At 39.5% G+C, this 26742-nt stretch overlaps 1 protein-coding gene across 2 annotated transcripts in view; it reads left to right on the top strand.

Moving 5' to 3' along the window:
* adamts18 (ADAM metallopeptidase with thrombospondin type 1 motif, 18) overlaps positions 1-23162 on the top strand; it is a 78648-nt gene extending 55486 nt beyond the window's left edge. For both annotated transcript variants that reach the window (XM_047362415.1, XM_047362416.1), the window contains 8 exons: positions 1532-1652; positions 3406-3532; positions 11781-11985; positions 15770-15964; positions 20336-20406; positions 20541-20706; positions 22181-22373; positions 22774-23162. In XM_047362415.1, coding sequence (XP_047218371.1) covers positions 1532-1652; positions 3406-3532; positions 11781-11985; positions 15770-15964; positions 20336-20406; positions 20541-20706; positions 22181-22373; positions 22774-22889 — 1194 coding nt within the window. In that variant the 3' untranslated portion in view covers positions 22890-23162. The remainder of the gene's footprint in view (positions 1-1531; positions 1653-3405; positions 3533-11780; positions 11986-15769; positions 15965-20335; positions 20407-20540; positions 20707-22180; positions 22374-22773) is intronic.
* Positions 23163-26742: the final 3580 nt, after the last annotated feature.

The raw sequence follows: 26742 nt of genomic DNA, 5'->3' as shown, positions 1-26742 counted from the left end.
TGACACAAAAAAAGAGAAAGACGAGGGAGGAGGTATGCATGGATCACTCACAGTTCCTTATTCAGCTCGAAACATTGAAAGAAAAACACATGTTGAAGAGTGTGAGTGTAAGCTGTGACAAGGTGCTCACATCTGCACAACTGCTCAGCTGGTCGAGGAGAGCGGGAAAGGGGAGGGTGGGATTTTTGGGGTAGTTCACAAGAGAAGGAAGAGGAACTCAACGTAACATATGGCCTCTTCCGTAGGTCTCAGTGGATGCTAAGCAGGATTATTCCCTCCTGGAATTGAAATTCTTGTGGTTTGGCAGGGCAAGGTCATGCCAGTCCAAAACACAACTTGGTAAGCCTGATATCTGCAACCAGCAGATGTGATTCCTCATCTTGTCCTGTGACTCGATGATGTGTGCGGTTGTTGGAGCTGGGAAAATCATGACACTGTGGTCTGCTGTCGCTGTGCAGTTTGACAGATTGACACCAGTCATAACATCTTGTCTGATTTTACACAGAGAGGAAAATGTTTTACATTTTAAAATAAGATTTTTAGTTTCCTGATTTTTTTACATGCATTGCTTTCCCATGTTAACCACAAGCATTGCCAGTACAATTTTGGATGTATCTCCCATCCTCCAGTTGACTTCACTATTCAGTCACTCTCAGAATCACATAATTATATTTATTCAGATTGACTGTAAAATCCTGTTGTTACTGTTTCCTTATTTAGAAATCAGACCTTTTCTTTCCAACAGATAGTGATTTACATGCAGAGCTTATTCAATAAACCTCAAAATAAAATGCCGCTGGCATTTGAAAGCTTGTTTCACACTAGGTAAACATTTCTCCTTTGGCCTTCTGTCTGGCAGTGAGCCACGGTGACTGACTGAGTAGGTGGAAGCGCCTCAGGACTGTTGAATCTGGATTGGACCAAAGAAGTAGTTTCAATGTAGTTCAAGTGATTATAAGTTCATTGGTTGTCTATAGATATAACTGATAGCTGTTTGACCTTTGGGGTTTTAAAGGGCTGGTAGATACTGGTACTCTTTTTTTTTTTTCATCGCTTGAACAGAAAAGGAAGATTTTACCTAACAGCATTTACCAAAGAGCTTGGGGGATTATCATCAGCCCATTTTGAGCTGCACAAGGTCTGCTGCTTTACTGTCAAAGTCTAGCTGCTGTGGTTTGGAAATACTCTAAAATAAGATTCAAGGAACTGACTATAAAGGAGTATCTTAAAGAAAACTCTCCTTGTTATTTGTTTAATGATAGCCTAATTCTTCTCCTGTAATAAATATGTCCACACCCACTGGTCTTTAGTTTCTTGCTGTGGGTTGACTAAGAGATTGGTGGATTTCTGTGTTTTGCCAATGGGTAAAATCCTTTGAGATTTTACCCATTGGCAGATCCAAAAAATCCTAAAAAGATGTGGTGTTTAGTTTGTAACAGAACTGCGTTTTTCTCTTATGCTTCTTGATTCTTGGACCCTATTAGTTGTCTTGATGTGCTGAAAACTTCCTGACCATTTTCTTTCCTGGCAGATTCTTCTTCAGGGAAAGAACCCAGGTGTGGTTTGGGAGTACACTCTGCCCCGCACAGAGAGAAAACCTGAGTACAGCTGGGCTGTGGTGAGCTCGGACTGCTCGGCTCCGTGTGCTGGAGGTAAGACTGGTTCTGGTTCTAAAGTGGACCCACAGTTGAGTTTTTGGCTTGTCTTTCGATGACACACAGAAGAAATAATATCCTTTTTCATCTGTTTTCATGTGTAGTCACGCTACAACCACATATTTCAACGTATTTAATTAAAATTTTATGTGATATACCAACTAAAAATAGTTCATAAGTGTGAATGAAATAAAAAAAATATTTAATCTCAGGAAAATGTGGTATACATATTTGTTCTACCCTCTTTACGCATATTCCCCTAAATAGTGAATAGTGAATTCATTGAAGTCATACCTGATGTGTCGTATTTTGCTTAGCAACGCTGCTGCCCGCATGCTGTGGGTCAAAATTCCAAAATTAGAAATAGAATGTTGTGAAACCTGTGTTGAATGAGCTGCTCTTGACACTCAATGATTTCGCAGCTGTAATAACTGCAGAAACATGTGTAACAGAAATGCAGCCAGCAGGACCTCTATGATGGTTTTCGTCCACTTGCCGGTCTGTGTCCTGCTCTAGTCATTTCTGTCCAATCGTAGCAATGATCATCAAACACATGGCTTTGTTTAAAAGTTATAGTTCACTTGCAAACAGCATAATGTGAAAGCAAACCTCACCAAACAAAAAAATAATGAAGTTCGCTTTTGGTCCGTACCAAACACGTGGACCAAAGGAAAGTTCACACCAGGGGCTATGACTTCAATGCGTACACCCATAATCTCAGTTCAATCTAGCTGTTCTTTAAAGGTCTCAAAGGTTCATTAGACAACATTTGATAACAAATTGAATCATTAAGACGAAGGAACAGAGCAGACAAGTCAGGGAGAAAGTTGGAGAGAAGCTTCAACCAGGATAAGGTTCTAAAATAATATGCAAGCCTTGAACATCTCACTGGGCTGGGATAGAATCAATCAGAGAAACATCCAAGGGGCGTATAGTAACTGGAGGAGCAGCAGAGATTGCAGCTCTAGTGGGATAATCTGTTACAAGGACAACTATGAGTTGTGCGCTTCACAACTTTGGCCTTAATGGAAGAGGAGCTAGAGGAAAGCCATTGTTTACATATCCATGAGAAGTCCCAATGAAGATTGCCACAAGTCACATAGGCAACCTGTTAGTAGATTTAAGTCTAGGATACCCTTCCAGTAGGACAATGACCCAAACATACACTCAGAGCTACAACATGACATCTTACATTAAAGCATATTCATGTTAGAGTGGACCTGTCAAAGTCGAGGTTGAAATTTAATTGAGATTTTTTTGCGGCAAGACTTAAAGTCTAAGAGCTGTTCACAGATGTTCTTCTTTCAGTTTGACTGAGCTTGAGCTATTTCCTAAAGAACAGGCAAAAATTTTCAAAGCCTGTAGAGAAATTTCCTTTTTTCAGATCTATCACATAAAATCCCAATGAAATACTGTACGTTGAAGTTTGTGGTTGTCACAAAATGTAAAAAAGTCCAAAGGTTATAATGCCCTGTATAATAGTAGAAAATGTAGTTATTTTCCATAATGAACAGATAAAGTAGAAGATTACTAAAATGTTTATGTACATTTTTTTAGAAAAATACAATCAGTGGTTTAGACCTTATCTATCATTTTGCTGAACTCTTGTCCAAACTGCTGTCTCATTAGCAGAGATTTGCTATGATAAACTATAAAGCGTAAAGTTTCAGCTTACTGAGCTACATATATAAAGATGTCCCATTATTCATAAGATCTCCCTAAACCTTCCTCCTCACTTTTTCTCCATCAGGTCGCATCTCCACCAAGGCCATCTGTCTGCAGGAACACCGGACCCAGGTCAATTCCAGCATGTGTAATCTCCACACCAGGCCGACACTGGGCTCCCATCTGTGCAACACGCAGCCCTGTCCGGCATAGTAAGTGTTCAGGCTGTGTGTGGGTCAGAGCTTGTGTTTGTGTCTCCTTGCTTGTGGGATATGTGGCGTGGGTTCTAATGTTGCCAGATTTTCAGGAACCTGTTGAACTGTTTCATTATAGGTGCACACACTGGTGCACATATGCACTGTGGTTGCAGTGCTTACTGTGGTCTGCCGCCACTCTGCTCACTCTGTGTTCATCTCCTTCCTCAGCCCACTCTGTAATTTATTCTTTTTTTTTGCTTTTTCCTCTTTAAAAAAGGAAACATTCTCCAATAAAAAGACTCACACAGAGGCTCTATGCATTTGCTGTGCCTTATTTTCTCTGTGTAACTGTGAAAGACTGTTTGATGAGCTGTCTTTATCTGTGCGGAGTGAGCCTTTGTTCTCTCACTGATAGATATAAATTTCAGCCTGAGTTTATGAAAGAAAAGACTTTTGAATCTTTAACCTGAAGTCTGTCAGATCCTATGGAGAAATATTTGTTCCAATATTATTGCAAGCAAAAACCACATTGAAAATGTCTTAATCTTAATAAAAAAAAAAAGGTTTTGACAGTAATTTACAATGTGTACACAAACGTTGAACCTACATTTTGTGGTTGTGGCAATTCTTTCAGATTATATTTTTTTCACATTTTTCTTTGGAAACAGTATTTCACGAATTGCATTCTTTTCAAAATTGCTTTTTACAAATTCAATTTTGAATTCATACATTCGGGGTGAATTACTTCATTCGGTTTTCTTTTCAGTGCGTGACCTGTTATCCTGCTGTTGTTTATGCAGGCAGGCGCAATAAAAACTCGCACGGTTGCCGCGCACTGACTAATTTCTACGTCTTCACTGCACTGTCAGAAGAAGCCCCTCCCCTGGATGTTTGGAGACAAGAAATGTAGAGAATGTAATCTGTAAAAAGCGATTTGAAAAGAATGCAATTAAAAAATGTCAAAAAAAAATAAAATAAAATTTGAAAAGCTAAAATCTGAAAATAACATCAAACTACAAAAATGTACGTTCAACCTTTGCATAAACGTTGTAAATTACTGTCCAAACCTTTTTTTGATTGAGAAGTTTTTCAAAGCTTTGTTGCAATAATATTGGACCAAATTTCTCTCCATAAGATCCTGGGATCAACAATATCTCAATATTAATATATTAAAAACTTAACTGCTTCTTTTTACAGCATATTCTAAAACTATTTAATGAGGGTATTTATATTTTAAGATGAAAAAATTGCATTTAAAAATTATCCATACTCTTAATAATCAATGGAAAAATCTTTATTGTTATTAAAGTAATGAAATAAATAAAATCTCATTTTTGCATATTTCCACTGGTATTTTTAGGATTTATCATTGGCAATGAGCTTCAAGTCTTTGAGGTTGGAAGGTCTCCTTGCCATCATCCTAATTTTTAGTTCCCTCCACAAATTATCTGTCAGATTTAGGTCAGGACTCTGGCTGGGTCACTCTAAAACTTTAATATTTCTTGTCAGCAGAAGAATGATATCCAAGTTCCATCTAGGTAGTCTAGACAGTGCACTTCACAGTATGCATTTTTAAAAGCGAGTCTGCATTTAGGACGCAATGCAGCATGCAAAGGAGATAACCAGACGAAAGTGCACTGGAGTAAAGAGTTGAAGCAGCATTGAATAAATGGGCTCTCTACTACTGCATGTAGGCCTTTGGCTGGGGGAACTGGAGCTAGCTTGATTTACAGCACTGCCCCAAAGAATAGCAGGTATCTGCAGCTTGGGGTCAGAGAAAGTACACACATAGACACAAACACAGTTGCACTGTGTAAATGAAACTTCATGTGCACACTTTCTCTAAATGTTTGATGCTTATTTAATAGATTTTGAGTTCAAACACAAGGTAAGTATATAAATGCAACTTAGTTGCATCTAGCATTCTAGATGGTGCTTTGTTCCCTTTTAGCCATATTGCAACTGGTCTGGGTGGAACTCTCTCCTCTGTGAAGGGCTAAACAAGCCAGACAGCTATCGGTTACACCTCCAACATGCAGCCTCTGTTTCCCACCACCCGAGAGGAAAGTTCCTGCTCCTAATCTTTAGCATACAGTTTCTGCTATCTCAGTGAAAGCTATGAAACAGCCTTGTTGTGGGTCCTGACCTTCCTGACTTGTTTGGGTGAAGAAAACAGTTCCAATGTCAAAAGGATTATTCGTTCAGGTAAAACCAGCAGTTTGACACCCATGGATTAGATTATATATAGTAGTAAACACCATTTCTGAGGTTATTGTGTGTACAAACCAGTTTATGAATGAATGAAAGAAAGTTGAGTTGAGTGAGGAGCATAAAAGCTTTAATGACTGCATTAAGATCTCCAGAATGTATGGGCTCACATTCAAGATCCCAGCAGAAAAGAAAAGTTGACAAGGAGATAGGATGCATTCAAGCGGTGTGTGTGTGTGTGTGTGTGTGTTTTAATAGGGGAAGACTGTAAGAATGCCTTTTTAAATCTAAAGAGTGTATCACGAGTGCTGACAGCCCTATCCATGTTTCATTGTGCAAAGAGGGATTTCTGTGGGGCCCAGCCAGTCTGGTCATGGAGAAATTAACCCCCAAGCACAAGCCCGGTTCCCTTCACTCCCTTAGCCATTTAGCTTTAGGCAGGGGTGAAAGTAGTCTTGCCGGCACTTAGGGGCGGAGCTAGTTTCATACTTCCATGTATGAAACAATGATAAACAATTTTCTGATGCATAACTTTTCTTCAGTTTCCGTCTTTTCTTTTGAACAAATAAGTTATTGTTCTCTGCATTGTGGTCAAGTTTTGATTTCATTTAAATAAAAAATTTGACAGTTCGGTTTTTTTTTTTTAAGTCTGTAGATGGTACGTGATTTATTGTTCGTCCTGTCCTAATGCAAGTTGCGGTTTTTTATGTCTGTGCACCACCTGTGTAAAATCTCCTAGTCTATTAAATCGAACGCACCGATCTCCTTGGTAACCGTTCTGTTACGGAGATAAGTGCGCATGCGCTCTCGTGTAGCGTATGTGAAATCTCTGGTCATAAGCGGTGTTTTCTAGCTGTACTGTGTTGCTGTAATTCAGCAAAATAACATGAAACAACTAGTTATTCTTCCTGTGCTTTTAACTGGGGTATTTAGCAGCGAGCAGACAGACATTAAACGTAGCGGTGCTCATTTTAAACGCTGGCCATTCACAACAGCCTCGAACTCCGAGGGGAGAGAAGCAAAGAGCATTGAGGCTCCAGCAGAACAGTTCAGAAACTATTTGGAATGAGGGGGAAAAAAGCTATATTTAGGCCCGAGCAGGCAAACTGCAAGGGCCTATTGTAATCGCTCGAATTCTTATTATTATTCCGGGGACTTCTGGCGGGGCAATATGGGGACTTTGCCATATCCCAAAACTCACCAAATTTTACCCAAAATTGTCCCCCGCGTGAAATTTTTGTTCTTTAATGTCGTCATCAGTGGGCGTGGCAAAACCACTTAGCCACGCCCCCAAACGTCAGATAGGCCAAACCGTAAGTCGTACAGATCTGAAATTTGGCACAATGCTAGAACTCCTCAAACCAAGAAAAAAAGTCTCTTGGGGGTATGCCCTAAAATGCACAGGAAGTCGGCCATTTTGGGTCAAAGGCCGATTTTTGCCCGTTTTTCACTTTTACTCACCTCGAACTTTAAAGAACTCCTCCTAGGGATTTTCAGCTATCGGCTTCATATTTGGCCAATATGCAGTTAAGGCATGGGGGATTAAAAGTTATCAAAATATTGAGTTTTCGGCCATGTTTAGGGGGCGTGGCCGGGGCACGAACTTGCTGTTTGCGCTCAAAGTGAAAAGATGCAATAACTTTCCCAAAGAAACGACAAATCAAACCAAAGTTGGCATGAAGGAGGACCTTCGGGTTCCCGATGATCCTATGGGGTCATATTCTGACATAATCAAAGCCACGCCCCCTGAAAACCGGAAGTCACTTTTTTAACTTGGAAAGGTGCCTCTCTGACCCTCTTGACCCAATCAACTTGAAAGTGTGTCAGAAGACAGACAACTAGTGGGTCTAAATTCGTTTGAAGCACAGTAACTTTTTAGAAAAGGGCATGGCCGTGGTGGCGCGGCGAAGTCAGACGTCACGCCATGGCCATACGTTTGGCTCTAATTTCCACATAGATCATCTGATCTGCACCAAATTCAATGTGATTGATCCTTGTCCAGTCCCCAACAGAGATCTGATGACATAATTGGTGGGCGTGGCCTAATTCGTCCACAGCGCCCCCTACACAATTTAAAAAAAACAGCCCCAAGCCATGCTTTGACCAAGGAATCTGAAATTTGGTACACTTATGTATCTTCTCTGGACCTACAAAAATCACTCAGTATACTCTTAAGGCATTGGGGATCAAAAGTTATCAAAACCTTTTTGATACATGAAAGCGTGTGGGCGTGGCCACGCCACAAAATATGACTTCTCGCCATAAAACACTACATTGATATAGCTCCTACAAGGAAAGTCACAGACAAATTAAACCTTCTGGGATTGATCTACCTCTGGCCCTGAACAATATTCACTGATCAGATGCTGACATAATCGAAGCCCCGCACCCTCAGAACAGGAAGTGTCATGTTTCACTTAGTGTGGGCCATATTTGATCTCCTTCAACTAATCAACATGAAACTGTCTCCAATGACAGATAACACGATGGTCTAACTTCATCTCCAGTACTGACAGGTTTGGCTGGAGGGTGTGACCGTGGTGGCGTGGCGAAATCTGATGTGACGCCATGGCGATACGTTTGCCTCTAAATTACACATGCAGGGTCCGATTTACACCAAACTCAATATGATTGATCCTTGTCAGCCCCTAAACAGCTCTATTAGATTACATATGAATTTGGCTCAACAGCGCCCCCTACGACACTTCAAGTGCTCTAGCTCCCTCATGCCCGATCGGATCCACTTCAAAGTTCCTGTACATCATCATGTATCAATGCTGGACATGTTGACACAGTCAATACATTACATCACTCTAGCCCCGCCCACTAATAAACAAATTACTGTAGCTTCCATATGGAAGGTCCGAGTCACTCCAAACTGAATATGGTTGATCTTTGTCAGCCCCTAAACAGCTCTATTGGATTACATTTAAAATTGGATCAATAGCGCCCCCTAGGACACTTCAAGGGCTATATCTCCCTCATACATCATCGGATCCACTTAAAATGTAGTATACATGATCATGAGTTAATGATTGACATTTTGACACAGTCAATTGATGATGTCGTTTTTGCCCCACCCACAAACAAACAAGCGACTGCAGCGTCCTTCTGGAAGGTCCGATTTACTCTAAATTTTGAATGGTTTTTGCCAGACTGAAACTCTGCATGACCGAATATCATATGACATGTTGCTCACAGTACTACTTAGTGACGACGTGTTGAAGTGAAGCAGTGTCATCGTCGGTGGCGTGTATGAGGAGATGCCAGGCTCCCGTGGTGGCTCAACAGCCCGAGTTGCGCTGAGGGGTGCGAGGGCCTTCAAAGCTGCTTGCAGGTTTCTAGTTATGTTTTAGACTGCCTATTGGTGGCGGATCTGATCTTCTTTGTGTGCTCGTGAATTTTTGCAGCCGTAACTGGTTCTGGATGACGGCTTCATAGCAGACAGCCGTTCTTCCCTCTTCCCGGTACTGCGTACCGGCGCAGAATCTTTTAGTGCCGGTACCGGACCGTACCGGCTCACTTTCACCCCTGGCTTTAGGTATGCTTTTAGGTTCCTCTCCGCGCACCGTTACGATGCTGCACTGTGGTGTAGCAGCATCTCTAACATAAAACAGGGATGCAGGGAGAATTTAAAGAAAAAATCAAGTCAAAAAAATGGATGGATGCTATCAGATATACACGTTTTTGTATAAAGTATAAGTATAAAGTATAAAGTCATAAAATGACCTTGGCAGTGATCACATTATTTATCAAACCAACTAAGGAAGACCACACATCCTACTTCAGATTTTCAAATTGTAAATTTTAAATGAGCTAATATGTTTTAATTGATCCAATCGGTTTTATTTTCCTCAGAAGAATTTGTTAAGGATGACTTAGGAAACACATTAATATTTTTTTCAATCAGGAGCAATTGAAACGTTTTCCACAGGTTGAATTTTCTACATAAATTTTGAGGATTAATCCAAACTGTCCCACCCATTTGTAAGAATTTGGATTCCCAGAACCTCTCTTTCTGGTTGCACTACTACCTTAAAATATATGTCAGCTTTTGAGATATACAAATTATGGCTACAGCTGTAGTGGTTTTGCAGCAAAGCGGAGTGACACATCCGCCACTTTTTGCCCAATGATATACTGTTATTTATAAGTCAGGGAACCAGATGGGAAAGGGAAACAAACAGCCCTCCCGGTTCAAAAGTCCCAAACCGATGCTTTTGGCTCCCAGTGGTTCCCAACCGTCCAGTTTCCAAATTGCGGTTAAGTCCTTCTGTTTTATTTGTCTGTGGCATCTGGAAGGGAATGAAAGCATTATTTTTTTTTTCCACAGGAGCAGGTCGGCAGCATGGAAGAACTGTCTCTTTGGTAGCTTGTCGTCTCGAAACTGGACTCATCCATCTGCTCATCTCCTCCCTCTCCCTCTTAGCATGTGGTTTTCAGACCTCTCATTTGTTGAAATTTGTCTCTGAGTCGTGATGCCAGAAAAGAAGGTGTTTTCGATGCAGTTGGTTTTGTGGTTTTTAATGGAAAATCAGGAATTCAGAATTGAGGTAAAGAATTCTGTGTGAAGGGAGTAGAAATGAACTTTGATGGCACAGTAGACAGAAACAGATTAGGGGAAGAAAAGAGTGTTGGTCCACATCTTTCTTTATCTTATGTGTGTAAATTATTTGCCCTCTTACAGATTGATTCTGTTTATGCTTTTTTGTCACAAAGATAACCTGAATTTGTATTTGTCATATGAAAAATGCATTTTTTACATGGCAATTTCATTTATTAACAGAAAAAAACAACCTGGCCCTATGTGAAAAAGGGTCAGAACCCATGCCCAGGGCTGATTTTTGCCTGAAATATCACTTAAATAGAACCTGTCTGACAGCATGAAGAAGGCGAAATGGTCTTAAAAACCAACACATCATGCCTCAATCTAGAAATTCAGGAATAGATGTGAAACAAAATTATTTACATGTGTCGGTTTGGAAAGAGTTATAAAGCCATATCTAAGACTTTATGACTTCAGCGAACAACAGTAAGAAACAAATGGAGAAAACTTGGAACAGAGGTGAACCTTCTCACGCATCTTCATGATCCCCAGAACCTTTGGAACTTTTTTGAAGATGTGCATCCTGTTACATCTGGTGTCATGGAATGCAACTTAAAATCCTAAGGGGGAAATGTCTGGTTTAAAAAGAAAAATAACAAAATGAAAGTTTGAAGTGGCCTAATCAAAGTTCAGACTCTGACAGGCCCTTAAACAGACTGTTTATGCTTACAATCCCAATGTGGCTAAATTAAAACAGTTGTGCAAAAAAAAAGGGGGCATAAATTCCTCCACAACTATGTAGGAGTCATTGTCAATTATTGCAACGGCTTGATGGGAGTTGTTGCCGCCAGTGATGGCACAACCAGTTATTAGGTTTAGGAAATAATTACCTCGGAAAACTTTGTTCTCTTATGAAATTAAATCATCATTTTAAATGTGTTTTTGTATTGACTCATGTTATTTGTGTCTGATATTAAAATTAGTTTGATGATGAAAAATTTCAGTGTGACAGAAAAGCAAATACATTTCTGCCACAATGTACAGCGTGGTTGGCTGAGGAAATCTGGAAAAGCCCTTCTGTAGAGTTGTGTACAATTAGATTTTTATTATGTTTAGTCATATGGAAAAATAAAAAATAATGATGGATGGAATGAGTGTGTCATAGAAATATGAATTCAGGTCAGTATTTCTGCTTTACAATAAAATATACCTTTCAGTGTCAACCTGTTTTGAAGTTTTATGAGATTTGGGTTTTTTTTTTAGATGGCAATCACTGATCATTAATATTATAACTGTTTTTAAGGACTAAAATAAGCAATGCAGATTGAAGTTTAAACCTGTGGTTGAACTCCCTGATTAGGAGCTCAGTGATGTGGTTAGCTTCGTGATAACAGGCTGAGTTCAGCCTAAATATGCACATTTCATCTAAACTACTGTAACTCCCGCTTGTCACTGCTTTTTTATGCTGCAGACTGACGCAAAGCCTCTGTGTTTCCTCTCCCTACACAGCTGGGCCACAGGAGACTGGGGGCCCTGCAGCCGCTCATGTGGAGGAGGTCAGCAGACCAGGACACTGCGCTGCATGAGGAAGGTGACGTACCAGAGGGAAGAGATGGTGGCGCACTCTCTCTGTCCCGTTGTCTCTCCAGCCCAAATCCAGCCGTGCCACACCCAGGCCTGCCCACCAGAGTGGAGCACAGGATCGTGGTCACAGGTGGGTTTGTATCAGTCTTTAAAAAGAAACAACTGTGAACACTTTGCGGCATCAGTTTGTGGGCTAATTTGGTCCACTTTCTATAAAATCGTAAGAGAAATATTTCTTGTTACATCCTTCTTTTCTCCTTTATTTGCTTCGCTGAAAATGACAACTGAATTGATTTCTATGACACTTAGTCATTTTTCATGTCACTCATTGTAATAGTCGTCTTCTCCAAGTAGGTTTTTATAGTACCTTGCATTCAGTTATCCATACTCTAAACCTTCTCACCCTCTTTGCTTTACAACAACAAACAATGTATTTTATTGGGATCTTATGAGATAAAACACGAAGAAGCACATATCTGAAGGAGTCCATCCATCCATCCATCCATTGTCTATTCCCGTTTTTCCTCGCAGGGTTGTGGCGGGGCTGGTACCTATCTCCAGCAGTCATTGGGCGAGAGGCGACGTACATCCTGGACAGGTCGCCAGTCCATCACAGGGCAGCTCAGAGACACACAGGACAAACAACCATTCACACACACATGTACCTGTTTAGAGAGATTAATTAACCTAACAGTCATAACTAGACTCATCGGCTAGTTATGACCCACTCATGCACAGGGAGAATATGCAGACTCTACGGAAAAAGACCTCAGGCGAGGATTTGAACAAAGAATGTTATTGCAGCAAGGCAACAGTGCCAACAACTCCGGTACCGTGCAACCCCGAGGAGTGCATACTTTTAAAAAACGTCTAGAACAACGTGCATTTGTATTCATATTAAGCTCCATCGGTCTTACCAACTCGAACCAGATTCCCTGTCCCTGCTCAAGAAAAATATTCCCATATCATGGTTCTGTCACCGCCATGTTTCACAGTAGGGATGACGTGGCCATTTGTATATCCAGTATTAGTTTTTCCTTGAAAGGTTTAACTTTAATATACAATTACATAATACTTTGTGTCGAGTTTTCATTTAAAATCCCAGTTAAATACAGTAAAGCTTGTGGTTTCTCTGTACACGGATGTGATGGTGCTAAGTGTTCCATAAACTAAAGCCGTATGCTCTGCTTACATACAAGTTCAGGTTCAACTAAATGTTGCGGCAGAGCAACCAACTGAAAATATTAGGTGCACCAGTGCATCTGGTTAGTCTGGAGTTCTGTTAAAGGCTAGCCTGCTGATGACTTGCTTTACGTGTTTACAGCAACAATTACATAATTATAATTACAGCAATGATCTTGAAAATGGTCTCCTATTGGTTTGGTCCTGGTGTGGTACTTAATCTCAGTGTCTTGGTTTTGGTATTCTTTGATCTAGGTCTTGAACCGTCTCAGGTTAAGTGGTCTTAACTAGGGCGCCAGGGATCACTACTGGGCAGCTGTTCAAAGAATATTGCCTCATGTGTATGTTACGTTGATATTATACTTGCAATCAAACCATATCATTGCGCAACCTCATACAGTGCCACCTACTGTTCAACAAGGGTACTTAAATGTTCAAACCTTCATGAAAGGCAGAGAGCTGGTAATGGCAAGGACTTCAGGAAGATCTTGTGGGTGCTTCTATAGAATGACACCTTTATAAGTCACAACACATTTCTGCCATTAGTTAGGGCTAATAGAATGGTTCCAAAAGTTGCTGGCCCAACTTCATCTTGACCACCAAGGTGCATGGAGAGGGACAAATATCTAATGGGGTGAACACTCCAACAGCACTTGAAATACTAGTGAACAACTTGTTTATCTGTGATTAGTTCATTACATTTTTTGTTTCTGTTTTATACTTTTTTTATTCAAAGTTGTGTTTTGTAATTACCCTGGTGAAGGCCACAAGACCAAACACATTGGTCTACTAATAAAGTTGTTTCCTAGTATTTCAAGTTTTGCTGGATTCTTCACCTCTAATAGAATAGTTACATTTTTGAAGTTTTGATTTTATTTCGGGATTAAAATGGCAGTTAATCATCTGTGCATTAAAGTGGACATCATCCATCACTGGCTATTCTTTAGTTGGATCTGATTGCTTTGTTGATACTCTCCATCTTCCATAATAACTCAGCATCAGTAAATGTTTCTGCAGGAAATGGTTTTTGCAGCTGAAACAATATTTTTGGACGATTGGTTCTGTTGTGTAATTTGTATTTTATACTTTTCACACATTGTATAATATTCATATTTCAAAGTGTAAACACACTCTGTGTTCCCCTGAGCAGACATCTGAAAAACTCTTTTAAAATTACATGAAACTACATGACTGCAAAATTAAGGTACAAAATAAAATATATGATAATTTATTTTCATGCCATAAGATCATTAAAACCACTGTGAAGTTGTCACAATTCATGCATGAAATGGCTAGTCATTATAAACTGCCAGTCTGTGAGTAAATGTTATAGCATCCACTGTAAGTCCACCCAGCAGGCCTAAATTAAAGCATTTAATTCCACATGATTTGGTGCCATTATCTATGACTTATGAAAAATAACATATTTATAAGAACAAAGATCCTATACTGTTTTTTGCTTTCAGCTGTTTGTTAAGTATTATCCAGTTCAGTTCGGGGTTGAAACTCTGGGATAATGATTTATGTATCTGGATGAGCTGTAACTAACGTGCAGTCATACCGTCAAACATTACAGTCAAGCTAAAATAATGCTTTGCTGCCCTCTGCTGGACATGTGGAAGACACTTAGATAATCAAAGAGTTTAAAGATCTGCCATACTACAAATTAGACACTTTTTGACAATTTTGTTAAATCATCTAACCTTTTATAATAATAAATATTCATTGCACCCTCAGATTATTTGTGTCCCTTGTGCTGTTGGTATAAAATTAATTCAGCACATTTTTATTGAAAATTTGCAGTTTGTGTTGTTTGGTCGAAGGATTACAGTGACAGCAAAGTTCTCTGGAATTAATTTTGTTTTCTGTACCTTCCTTATTTCCTTTATATTTAAACTCATCAGTTGGTTCAAATTTAAACCTCCAGTCTCTACCTAAAGTTACTCTGTAGAGTGTAGATCTAGAACTGATGAGCCTCTCTTCGTTCACGTTTACAGCCGGAAGGGACATCTGGTAGTTGGTCAAACGTCTGGCAATGATTAGCTGCCATCACCAGCATTCTGCTGTTCTGTTGTCATTTACCTATTACTCTTTGGGATGGACCGTACATGTTATGTGCTTGCACTGTTTGGCAACACTAGTCCAATTTCAGTTGGGGGTCATGCAGAGGGAAGACTAACCTTTCCTGAAAAGATCAATTGGGAGTTTTTGTGTTGAAGAGGACAACTGGGATGTGCATGCTGATCTACAGATGTGTGTGTGTGTGTTTTATTTAATAAATTAATAGGACGCTGTTGGAATGAAAGCCTCTTTTGCAATGGCCTCAGTCCCTGCAGAGCAGCTTGACTCTGATGTCCGCCTCTTTGCAGTTCATGTGTAGTTCACCACAGCTCTGTCTCCTGTTGGTGGAGACGCTGATGGGGTCACATTCATCTCAGAGCTATTGGTTTATTGTATTTCATGCTGTGTTGCTATCAAAGCAATGACCTTCTGTGTACTTGTCCACCACACAGTGAATAACAATTTTATCCACGGTGTCTGGACAAAAGATTTCACCTCTGTTAATGTGAAGTGAACTGAAGGATAAAAGAGAGAAAACACTCAAAGTTACAAAGTATAAGCATGCGTCTCTGATAGAGTCCACGTACAGTCATTAAATCTTTCCTTAATGGACCACTAACAGCAACTTCAGCTTTATTTGCCTAATTTATTTCCTTCTTGTCTACTCTCAGTGCTCCAAATCCTGCGGCCGTGGATTGAGGAAACGGACCGTGTTCTGCCGCAGCACTGATCCCGGGGCCAGCGCAGTGGTGGTGCCCGACAGCATGTGCAAACAGCACCACAGGCCAAAAGCCCAGGAGACGTGTGTCCTGAGGCGCTGCCCCAAGAACGAAAAACTGCAGTGGATCCCTGCTCCCTGGGGAGAGGTGAGACAAAAAGCTGACTTCAAGGAAGAAGTTCAAAGGGACGTGCAAAAGTATTTACTTACCATTGGATTTTTTTTTCACATTTGTCACGATAAACCCGAAAAACTTTGATGCGTTTCATTGGGATGTTAATTAACAGACCAACACAAAGTAGCACATAAGTTTGAATTGGTTTTCAAGTTTTTTTTTTTACAAATGAAAATCTGACCAACGTTGGGTTACATTTGCTGTAATATCCACCATAAAATCCAGTGGCATGTACCTTATTAGTAAACTTTCTAGCCTACCTATGTGCACTTTAACTGCCAAAACTCAGTGGAGTGACCAGGTCATTTAAACTGTAGGGTTAGTTTATAAAGCAATATACCAAGCTTTCTATCTTACAGAGAAATGTTCAGTTCATATTCAAAAAAGTAGAAATACCTTACCATCTAAACTCACATGCATGGCAAGGAATGCATTTTCCAGAGAAGCTGCCAAGAGGCTCATTTTACCTCTGCAAAAGCTGCAGAAATTCCCAGCTCAGGTAGGATAATCTGTTGACAATTTTAGTTTTATATTGGTCAGAGTTGACCAATGTTAGAAGGTGCAGTGGTTCAAATTAGACAATAGCCCTAAATTATAGCCAGAGCAACAATGGAATAGTTTAGATCAAAAAATCATGTGTTTGGGACAATCAAAGTCCAGACCTAAATCTGATAACAGAATCTGTTCAAAAGTGAACCAACAGAAAATATTTTTTTTTGCACTGGTTTGTTTCTCAGCAGTTACCCTTTAGATACAGGAGACTGCACCTCACACAGAAATGTTAGCTGTCAGGCCGTCCTTGTTTCCCCATTTTTATAAACACTTATCAGTCATTAGTCGAGAAATTCATCTAAGAGATGAGAAATATGTTTCACTGCTCGCGGCTTCAACGGATTAATATGCGAGGCGGCTCACTTAATTTGGAACTATCATCACTGCTCAGCTTTACCTCCCTGTTAGAAGCTTATTGAAAATAATACAGGCAAAAACAACCTGAGCTGAGAGTAGAGAGAGAAAACATGTTGCTCAGATGAAAGCAGTTCGCAATTAGTGTTTTAACTGACTGCAGTCTGATCGTTCCCTATTAATTTATTCAATTTTATCAAGCAAACATGATTTTCTACTCTACGTTTTTATACACAGTTGTTAATTGGTTTCCAGTTGGCTGCTTTTTCTTCCTTGTAGCAGTACTACACTGCTGCAATAATTCCACTGACTAGATGAGTAATTATCTGATGTGAAAAAAAATGAACATAATGATAATGAGCAATCAGTGATGGTGCCAGTTCTTAATTTCAGATTAAAAGCAGCCATTATTGCACAGGCCAAAGATATTTATGATAAACAGTAACAGGTCTGTGACACAGTCACAAAAGCAGTAGCACAGTTTTTCTCAGATTGTCACATTCTGAGGCTGATGTGGACCAAAGTGCAGACAAGAGCTGGGCAGCAGCATGTTTAAAGGATGGCTTCGTCTTTATTCAAAGCTTTCCAAAAACGTAGCATAAATCACAGCAGGTATTTACATGAGTAGAGCGCAAAACTTACATGAATTTCCTGAGCATGAACGTAGCAAAACTGAACTTAATCAGGGGTAGTGAACGAAAGGAACCAGCGAAGAACAATGAAACTAGACCAACTAATATACAGAGGGTAACAAAGGGCACATAATCAAAAGAACTAGGAAAAGGTGTGACATGGAAGCAGGGAGGCTAAAGGAACAGGTGAAACTAATACTAATACTAAAGCATGGGAGAAGGGACTAATTAACAATACAGAGAACAGACCAAAGCAAACCTATAGACAAAGATAAATAACCAAATGAAGCATAAGAATCAGGAATAACCATGAACTAAAGGAAACTGAGAAACTGGAGGGAACAGAAGAAAAACAACCTAAGATCTAAGAAACTGGCAAAATATGAATTAACAAAAGAAACCATAAAGAAACCCTGACTACAAAAGTAAACAAACCTAAACCAACACTGACTAAACTAACTGAGAAGGAAGCAAAGAAAGCGAGAACTAGAATAAATGTAAACCAAACGTAAACAATAACTAAAGCTAACATATAAGGAGGGTCTGGAACAATAGAAACTAAACTAGAGGAACAAAGGTAGAAAGGACTACAACTATAAAGGGAACTAACACAAAGAAAATAAGACTAATAAACTAGAAAAGTAGAAAAAGAGAACAAATACCTAACCATAAATAAATACAGAGCTACTAAACGGGAAACTAAACTAGGGAACCCAAGGAAGCCAGAGCACTATAATAATAAAGAATAATAATAATAAAGAGAAAACCATTCTAAGTCATAAATAAGAAAGCAACAACAACTGAAGGAACTATGAGCGAGGGGAGAGAACAAAACTAACACCCAAAAAAGCTGAAGGAAAAAACAAACACAAAATCAACACAGAGTCCAAAATGTCGCACTCCAACACAGATAGGAATACCTATTCTTTAGACAGCCTCTTTAATATTTTTACTTTTTTCAGGTAAACCTTACGTCTCATGATCTTTAAGATGTTTGGAAATGCGTTTATGGTCACTGAAGGTTTCACAGATAACCATCTCAAGCCACTTCCTCACATATGTCATTCTATTACTACATATCTTTCTTGGACTCAACAAATTTTGTTTTCAAATTAGTTTTTCAAATAAATATCTGAAAAGTGTGGCATGCATTTGTATTCAGCCTTCTGTATTGTGACAACCCTTAAAAATGACAGTTCCATCAGCTGCCTTTAGAAGTCATCTAATTAGTATGTAGGTTTAATGTATGTGTAATTTAATCTCATGGGTTTGTTACAGAACATTAGTGAACATCATGTAGACTAAGAAAATGTCATGGTGAGGCTAGAAAAGGGGCACAGGCAGTGTAATGTTCAGAGTAACAGAGAGAGAAACGCAAGAATACAGCAATGAACAATGAAAGACCAGGAGCCTCAATACTGAGGCAGGCCTGGAAAGTGGAAAAGGAATCTGAAGAGCTAATCAGTGGAGATGTGGAACAGCTGTGGTAGGATGAAAGCAGGGAAGCTGAGGAACCGACTAATTAACACAGGAAGCTGATCAAAGACACAAAGAAACTACTAACCAGGGAGGAAAAAACGAACACTGATGTAAGAAAAATAAATCCAAATGAACAAAGAATAGAATGCTAGAATAAACTAAGAAACTAAACACAAATGAATGAGCTAATATGAAAACACCTTACTAACAATAATAAACAAAGAGACATTGACTTGTAGAACATATGCCCCTTTTCCACTGGCGCGGCTCTGCACCACTCGGTTTCGCTGTACTTGGTACGGTAACTGTTGACCCACCAGAGTTCTGTACAATCCATCATCTATAAATGGAAATAGTATAACACAACTGCACAACTACAAATACATGACCATGTACCTAAACTGAGAGGCCAGGAAAAGAGAGACATAACCAGAGAATTATCCAAGAGGCCTATGGTGACTTTGGGGGAGCTGCAGAGATCCACTGCTCAGGTAGGAGAATCTGTCAACAGGACAACTATTAGTTGTACATTCCACAAATTTTGTCCCAATGGAAGATTTTCAAGAAGGAAGCCAATGTGGAAAGAAAGCTATGAGAAACCTGCTTGTAACAAGACATGTAGATAACCCAGCAAACATGTAGCAGAATATCTCAGATGAGATCCAAACTTTATTTTAGCCCAGAATGCAAAATGCTACATGTGACAGAAAACTAACACTGCCTATCAGCCTAAGCAGACCATCCTCACTTTGAAACATAGGGGTGGCAGCATCATGCTGTGGGGATGCCTTTTCATCAACAGGGACAGCAGAGCTTGTCATATTTTAAAGGAAGCTGGATGAGGCCAAATATAGCAAATCATTAAATAAAACATATATAGAATAACGACAAACAGAATGATGTTTTGAGACTTACTTCAAAAGACTCGCTAATTTTAAGTCTTCAGTTGGGGGGGCTAAATAGAAATGCACCCCAAGCTTTTCAGATTTGTATTCTTGAAACTCATGTGTTGTATTCCTTTTACTTTAAGTTTGAGTTTTTGTTGGTCTATCATACAAACTTTGTATAACATCCATTGAAACCTGGGATTACAACATGACGAAAGGCGAAGTTCAATTGTTATGCATACTTTTGCAAGGCATTGTACATGATGTTTTTGGGTAGAATCCATATTTCACAAAAACATAACAAAAAAGTACAAATATCCAGCTACAAATGCTACAATGTGGTAGCTTGTGATATGTGCTGCGATAGGAACCTTCCACAACATTTACTCGCACTCATAAAGTTGATCTAAAATAATTCTTGTACCTGCACTCCGTTTCAGTGCTCCAGATCCTGTGGCTCAGGCATCCAAAGAAGAGAGCTTCGCTGTGGGGAGAGAAACTCACAGGGAGGGTATGTGCCTTCATCTACTTTCATCACACTTTAATACACTGGCACAGACAGCTGAGACCCCGCTGCATCATCCATGTGCATCACCTTCCACTTGTTTTCAAATGGTAGTAGAAAGTGTGCCTGTTTCTGCACAGGTTTGTGGAGTACCCTGTACGGCGGTGCAGAAATATGGCCAAACCTTTAGTGGATCTTCAGCAAGTCTGCAGTCAAGCTCCATGCCTAGAGCTCCCCCGGGTGGTCCCTGGTAGAACAACCACCAGCTTTGCTGGGTCAGGCTGGTACCCTTCTTCCTGGCAGCAGGTACACCATTCATACTTTGATTGCAAACTGTGCATTTTAAAGACTTTTAGGATTATGTGGGATTTCCAGTGGAACATTTAAATCAAAAATGGATGTTTTCTTCCTCCAGTTAAATTGAACTATGCTGTGTATAAATTATACTTTTAGCAGAGGAGTTATTGTTTAAAATAACACGAAAGGATGTTGGGATGTGGGAAAACCATGCAACTAATTACATTTAGTTACAATGCATTTGGAGCTGTCATAGATGGCAGGTGCTGCAAATTCAAGTTGCTATATGATGAGTGGAGATGGAATTTAAGGCTCCTTCATGGTAACCACACAGAACGTCAGGATTTGTTCGTTTGAAACAAGCCGGATCTTGTGGATCAGTTTCATTTAAAAGACCCATTTTTACATATATTCCTTTATTTTTTAGGAAGCCAGCCTTGGGTAACGTAAATTACCTGGAAACTAAGCAATGGGAAGATTCCAATTATTTGTTGACATAAATTCGATATGTTTTTGGATAATAAAGAGAGCCATAAAAGGTCCAGTTCACAGTTTGTCACAAGCCATTTGGAGGATCCAGCAAACATGTGGAAGAAGGTGCTCTGATCAGTTAAAACTAAAGTTGAAGTTTCTGGACTACTTGACATCTGAAAATACATTTGTAATTTGGCATCTTAAAGTGATCTTTGGGAGGTTTAGGCCAAACCGTCCTGAGAAGGTAGTAAATGCAACCAACAGCCATCATGTATGAGTACAACACAGTTTACATTGTGTAAAGATAAAAGAAATCTGCTGAAAGTGCAATTCATGAAATAAATTTTTCACCCTACTTGTCCCTCATGATTGATTTCAGTTAATCAGACTGCCTTTTCTGGAAGAATCTGGCATAAATAAATCCATTTTAAAGCAATATTAGAACTGTTCATTCCAAGACAATGGACCTCTATGTTATTATCTCTGTAAGCTCAGAGATAGACTGTACAATGTAGGTGGAGTGTTACTCACGCATGTAATTCATTTCTTAGCCAGCAATATAATAATGGCCAGGGGGAATGTGCTTCAGATAAAGTCCAAAATCTCCACTCTCTTACCAAGCTTTACTGAGAGAAGGTTTTGTGGCCAAACTGTTGCATCATCTATTATGCAAAAGTCTTACAGGCACTGTGTCTCATTCTGCTTGATCTCAGGCTTGGGATGCCTGTAAGTTTGGACCAGAGACGATGTCTCCTGACAGCCTTGCTAGAGGGCGAGAACATGTTGCTTGGGATATTTGTATTCATCTGTTCTTGGTCTCTGCCAAGACCTTTCCTGTATCCATCCCTCTCCCTCCCTCCTGTGTCTGCCTTCATCACAAATGCTTTTACTGCGAGTACTGCAGAGTTTCTTCTGTTTGTATCTTTGTAGCCCCCCTGATGATTGCCTCTTGGAGATGCATATTCATTTGTTTTGCCTCATTGCCATTTTCCCTGTGCCTCTGCCTTAGTGCTCTGTATCCTGTGGGGGAGGGGTTCAGATTCGAACCATCCAGTGTCTACAGCAAAGTCACGCCTCAACTGGATGCCCAGCCCACCTGAGGCCCATCACTTCTAGGGCATGCAACACAAACTTCTGCCCTGCAGCTCCCCCGGCTCTGGCACCACACAACCGTGTTCTAGCTGCTGGACCAACTCTGAAAGGTAAAGTCCTTGGAGACTTTACAATCATTGCAATGACAATGATCCTTATAGGATAAATATTAATAAACATTGTCCTCTCCTCCTGTTGCATGATGTCAGTCAGCTGTGTCTGATTACCTTCCACTAACAAGATCGACGGAGCTGTGTAAATTTTTTTGTGGCTTTATTCAAAGCAAACATTGGTAAAAAGCTACAAATCTGGTTCCATGTTTAAAAACTGACAATGATAAAAATTTCTGCTACAAATCTATAAATCCATAGTGAACGTTTGTTTTACACTTTAAAATGGGCTAAATAAGAACAGACAACTCTGGAAATTTGACTTTGGAAAAATATCGAATATGAACCATGCAATTTACTCAGACTAATTTACTCAGACTAATATTTTCTTTGTTGACAGATGAACGTTGCATCGATCACTTCAACTGGTGCCACTTGGTCCCCCAGCACGGCGTCTGTAATCACAGGTTCTATGGACAGCAATGCTGCAAGTCCTGCTCCAGCAAAAAGCCATAGATCTCTTACTGCCCTCAGTCTGTGCCGTGCAGCTTCTGAAGGAGGCCCCCGCCACATAAGCCAATTGGGAGCCATCGCTCACTACACACAGAACTATGGCCAAAGTTGTGTGTTTTCCTCCTGGAGTACTTCGCTGATGCAAGCCGTGCAGAAGTACAAGAGACATTGCATGGACTCTGTCACAGTCTCAGTTACAGAGGGGAATGGGAATGTAGCTCCTGGTGCTCCTCTGCCAAAGCAATGTCAACCGAGCAGTGACTTCACACACACACACACACACATATATGTATATATATATATATATATATATATATATATATATGTATATATATATATATGTATATATATATATATATATGTATATATATATGTATATATGTATATATATACATATATATATATGTATATATATATATATATATATATATATGTTGTAAGTCTTTTACTGTTGAGACCTCTTCTAAAGAGCAGAACTATAGAGTTTAGCTTTCTCATATGTTGTATATTTCGAGGCATTTGGTAACATGTCTTTTTTAAGTTATTATGGTTTGTTATACATCACTTTCTATTTTGGTTCATGTGTGCAGTGGACATGTTATCACTGTGTTCAGCTATACCACAGGCTTGTGCTAGCCACCCCTGGATCCATGCGATAAGGTTTTTTATACGAGCTGTTAGTAATCTGTGATGATCAGTTCTCCTTCACACATTATCTGCTCACCCTGTGTGCTGCTGCTGGATCACAATAGGACCCTTTTATTCCCTTGTGCATTCCATTTGTGTTAATGCAATGAAAACCTGCCTCCTCTGTGCACGTACGACATTTGATTCAGCTGTGCTGTAAAGCTCGCCTTTTTCTTTCCCGCATATCCATGGTAAAATACTTCTATGCGTCTTTCTTTTTTTCTTCCCCGAGCTCTATCGATTGCCGACAAAATGAGGTGCATAATGATTGAGGCTATCTGCAGTCCTAGGGGAGGGGAGAGAAGAGGAAGGTGAAGAACGCAAGAAGAGGATGATTGCTGGGTGAGCGTGGGTGCAGTCCAGATACCAAGTGCTTGTTAAGCAAAAACAATGTGGGTGTGTTCTCCACAGCAGTCTGGTCAAATTGTTGGAGCAGGGGGAGCTTAAGATAAGAGATGACAAACTCATATTTAGTTTGATGCTCGTAAAACATGATAAGGAAACGATCTGAATACTTCTCTTTACTCATGGAAAGAGACATGCCACCCTGTGCGCTGCTCATAGAAACAAATGAACAGAAGGTTTAGTACTGAGTATACTTCTTTTTGTGAATAACGGGTCTCTCTTTCACCAATAACTCTGCCTGCCAACAATTTGGCTGACTGGATTTTAGTATGAAACCTTCGTAAAAATTAAAGTCTTATTGAGTTGCCCTAGGGGGAAGTTAACTTCTGTGTCTAAAAAAACCAATAAACTAATTAATTGTTTTTTTTGTTCGTTTTCTATACATTTAAACAATATAAAAGCCAGATTCAATTGTCTTGTTGAACTTGGATTACAGAGTGAATTAGGTTGGTGATGTTTTAAACCTAACCTTCAACAAATTCATTCATTTTGTTTTGAATGACTTTTTTACAGAGTTTTTGTGGCTACAAATAAATAAAAAAAATCAGTTTTTGTCAGATAATATTCAGACTGTCTGTGGGTACAGAAAATGAAAAGCTCCAATGTCTTTAACTAAACAAATGTTTTGTTTTAAACAATTTTGCCTCTAATACAATTGATACAATTAGAAATATATCAATAAAAATAATAATAAAATATGTGATTTTCTTCTTTTTTTTTGCAATTACTGGCAAACTAGAAACATCCAAATAGAGAACTGAGTTCGGCTGTTGAAGCTATTATACTATTAGCCAGTCTAAACCTGTTCTGAGTTAGCAGTGTTACCTATGTTTGTTTTGTTCTTTGTAGCAAGTCCTGTCCTGGCATCCTGGCAGCGTGGGGCAGGATGGTGAGTCGGGTTGCTTTACAAAGTCAGGGCATATTTGCTCTGCAAAAGGGGGCAAATAGAATGTTCCTCCTGCTGCATAATTGACTTTGATAAAATGAAGAAGCACAGGCTGCATCTTTTCTAAAGATAAACCATGAATGTTTAGATGTAATTATATGGCTGTTGCTGCATTCATGAATATACCTGACATTTGTGTGTGTGTGGGTGGGTGTGTGTGTGTGTGAGCTTGCATGTATGGTGGCATTCACTGAAAGAAGGCAGCAGTTCTCTGATGTAGCCTAGAGGAAGCTGTACAGTAAAGGGTGGAGTCAACCCCGCCAAGCCCAAGAGCAGGACCCCTGAGTTTGCACATACGGAAAATAACTTCAACAGCTTGTGCAAGGCCCTGGAGCAGATGTTCCCAAAGTGTCGCCTGGGGCCCATTTGTGACACTTGAAATGATTTTTTGAGGCCCCAGCCGAAATTCACAAATGGCATAAACTTCACTGACAAGCTCAGGCAGCTAATGCAGATTTTTTTTTTTATTTAAAGGGCGTGATTTTCACAGACAAAAGTGTTCTTGAATTGGAAAATATTAGGTACAAGACAAAGTATTCATCATTTAATAACCATGTTGTTGCTTTCATTTTGATTTCATAGTAAATAGAGACATCCAGCGACTTTTACTCAAAAGTCAGTGACTTTGCAAAAAAAACAGGCAAGCGTTTTCACAGAAAGAGATATCCATGTCCAGTTTTTGCTGCTAAGAATCGGCAGAAAAAATGTTTCTTTACCAATCAACTAGAAAACAATAAATTCCAAAAAGTTTGGAAATTGATTGCCTTTATTTTAAAAAGATAAGGGTATTAAAACCCTTTTTATGTTTCAGATCACATTTCTACAAAAATCGGATCACTTTATTTGTTATTTAAAATATTGCATCTTTAGTTTATTTGTTTTGATGGTAAAAAAGAAAAATTCACAATAAACGTTTATTGTTACATAAACAGTTATCAAACTTTTATGGCCAACAAATACTTTTAACTTGAGAATTTTGGCCCATGTGGCAAAACCTTGGACACCCCTGTCTTAGAGGCAGTGTGCACCACGGAGAAGACAAGACCTCCAATCCCACCCCTTGAACTCTCAACATCCATAGAGCTATACAATATATTCAAATGCAATCAGTTTTGTAACACTGAAATCACAAGGGCCTGCAGGGATGCAAAATCTAGTAGGCTATGATGTTTCAGATGACATGCATTAAATCTCTCCTTAATATAACTAGATATTGGCTGCCTGGATGGACTTTTACTGTCCTTAATTCCAACAAAAGATCCTGTAGCTCAGCGAGATTGGTGGGGACATGGTGATAATTGTGAAGACACCGCCCCACCAACCACAGATGAACAAATGTTTCCATGATGACCTGGCACCTATAGGCTTCTGACCCTGTAGATTTCATCTCAAATTGATGGGAGGTTTTAGAGCAATTTAAAATAAGTCATGATTACATAGTCAGAAAATAAAAATATAATATTTTGAATGACTCCCTACAGGAATGTTCTGAGCGTAGTAGCTGATCATTATACCTGGGATCCTCAGTGTGAGCTTGGTTGTTTAGAGGATCTGGCCTATAGATCCTAAAGGAATATGAGATGAATGCCACTTTCCATAATTTACTTGGTTGGCTTTAAGGTTCTTGTTGGTTGATCTTTATGGAACTTGGGGAGTGAGAGTTATGTTGTCTTGTTACATTTCTAGTGAAGAGAGTGCCTTTAGCAACCAAATGCTTGTCTGTACTCTTAGTGGGAAAACTGCTTGCGCTAGCTTACCTCTGGGCAACCCAACCACCACATTAGATAGGTTTCAACCCCACCCCAATAAAGTTTTAAC

The sequence above is a fragment of the Girardinichthys multiradiatus genome, chromosome 4, assembly GCF_021462225.1.
Source record: "Girardinichthys multiradiatus isolate DD_20200921_A chromosome 4, DD_fGirMul_XY1, whole genome shotgun sequence".
In the NCBI taxonomy this organism is placed as follows: Eukaryota; Metazoa; Chordata; class Actinopteri; order Cyprinodontiformes; family Goodeidae; genus Girardinichthys; species Girardinichthys multiradiatus.
Note: the sequence above shows the minus strand (reverse complement) of the source record. Positions and strands in the feature narration are given on the sequence as shown.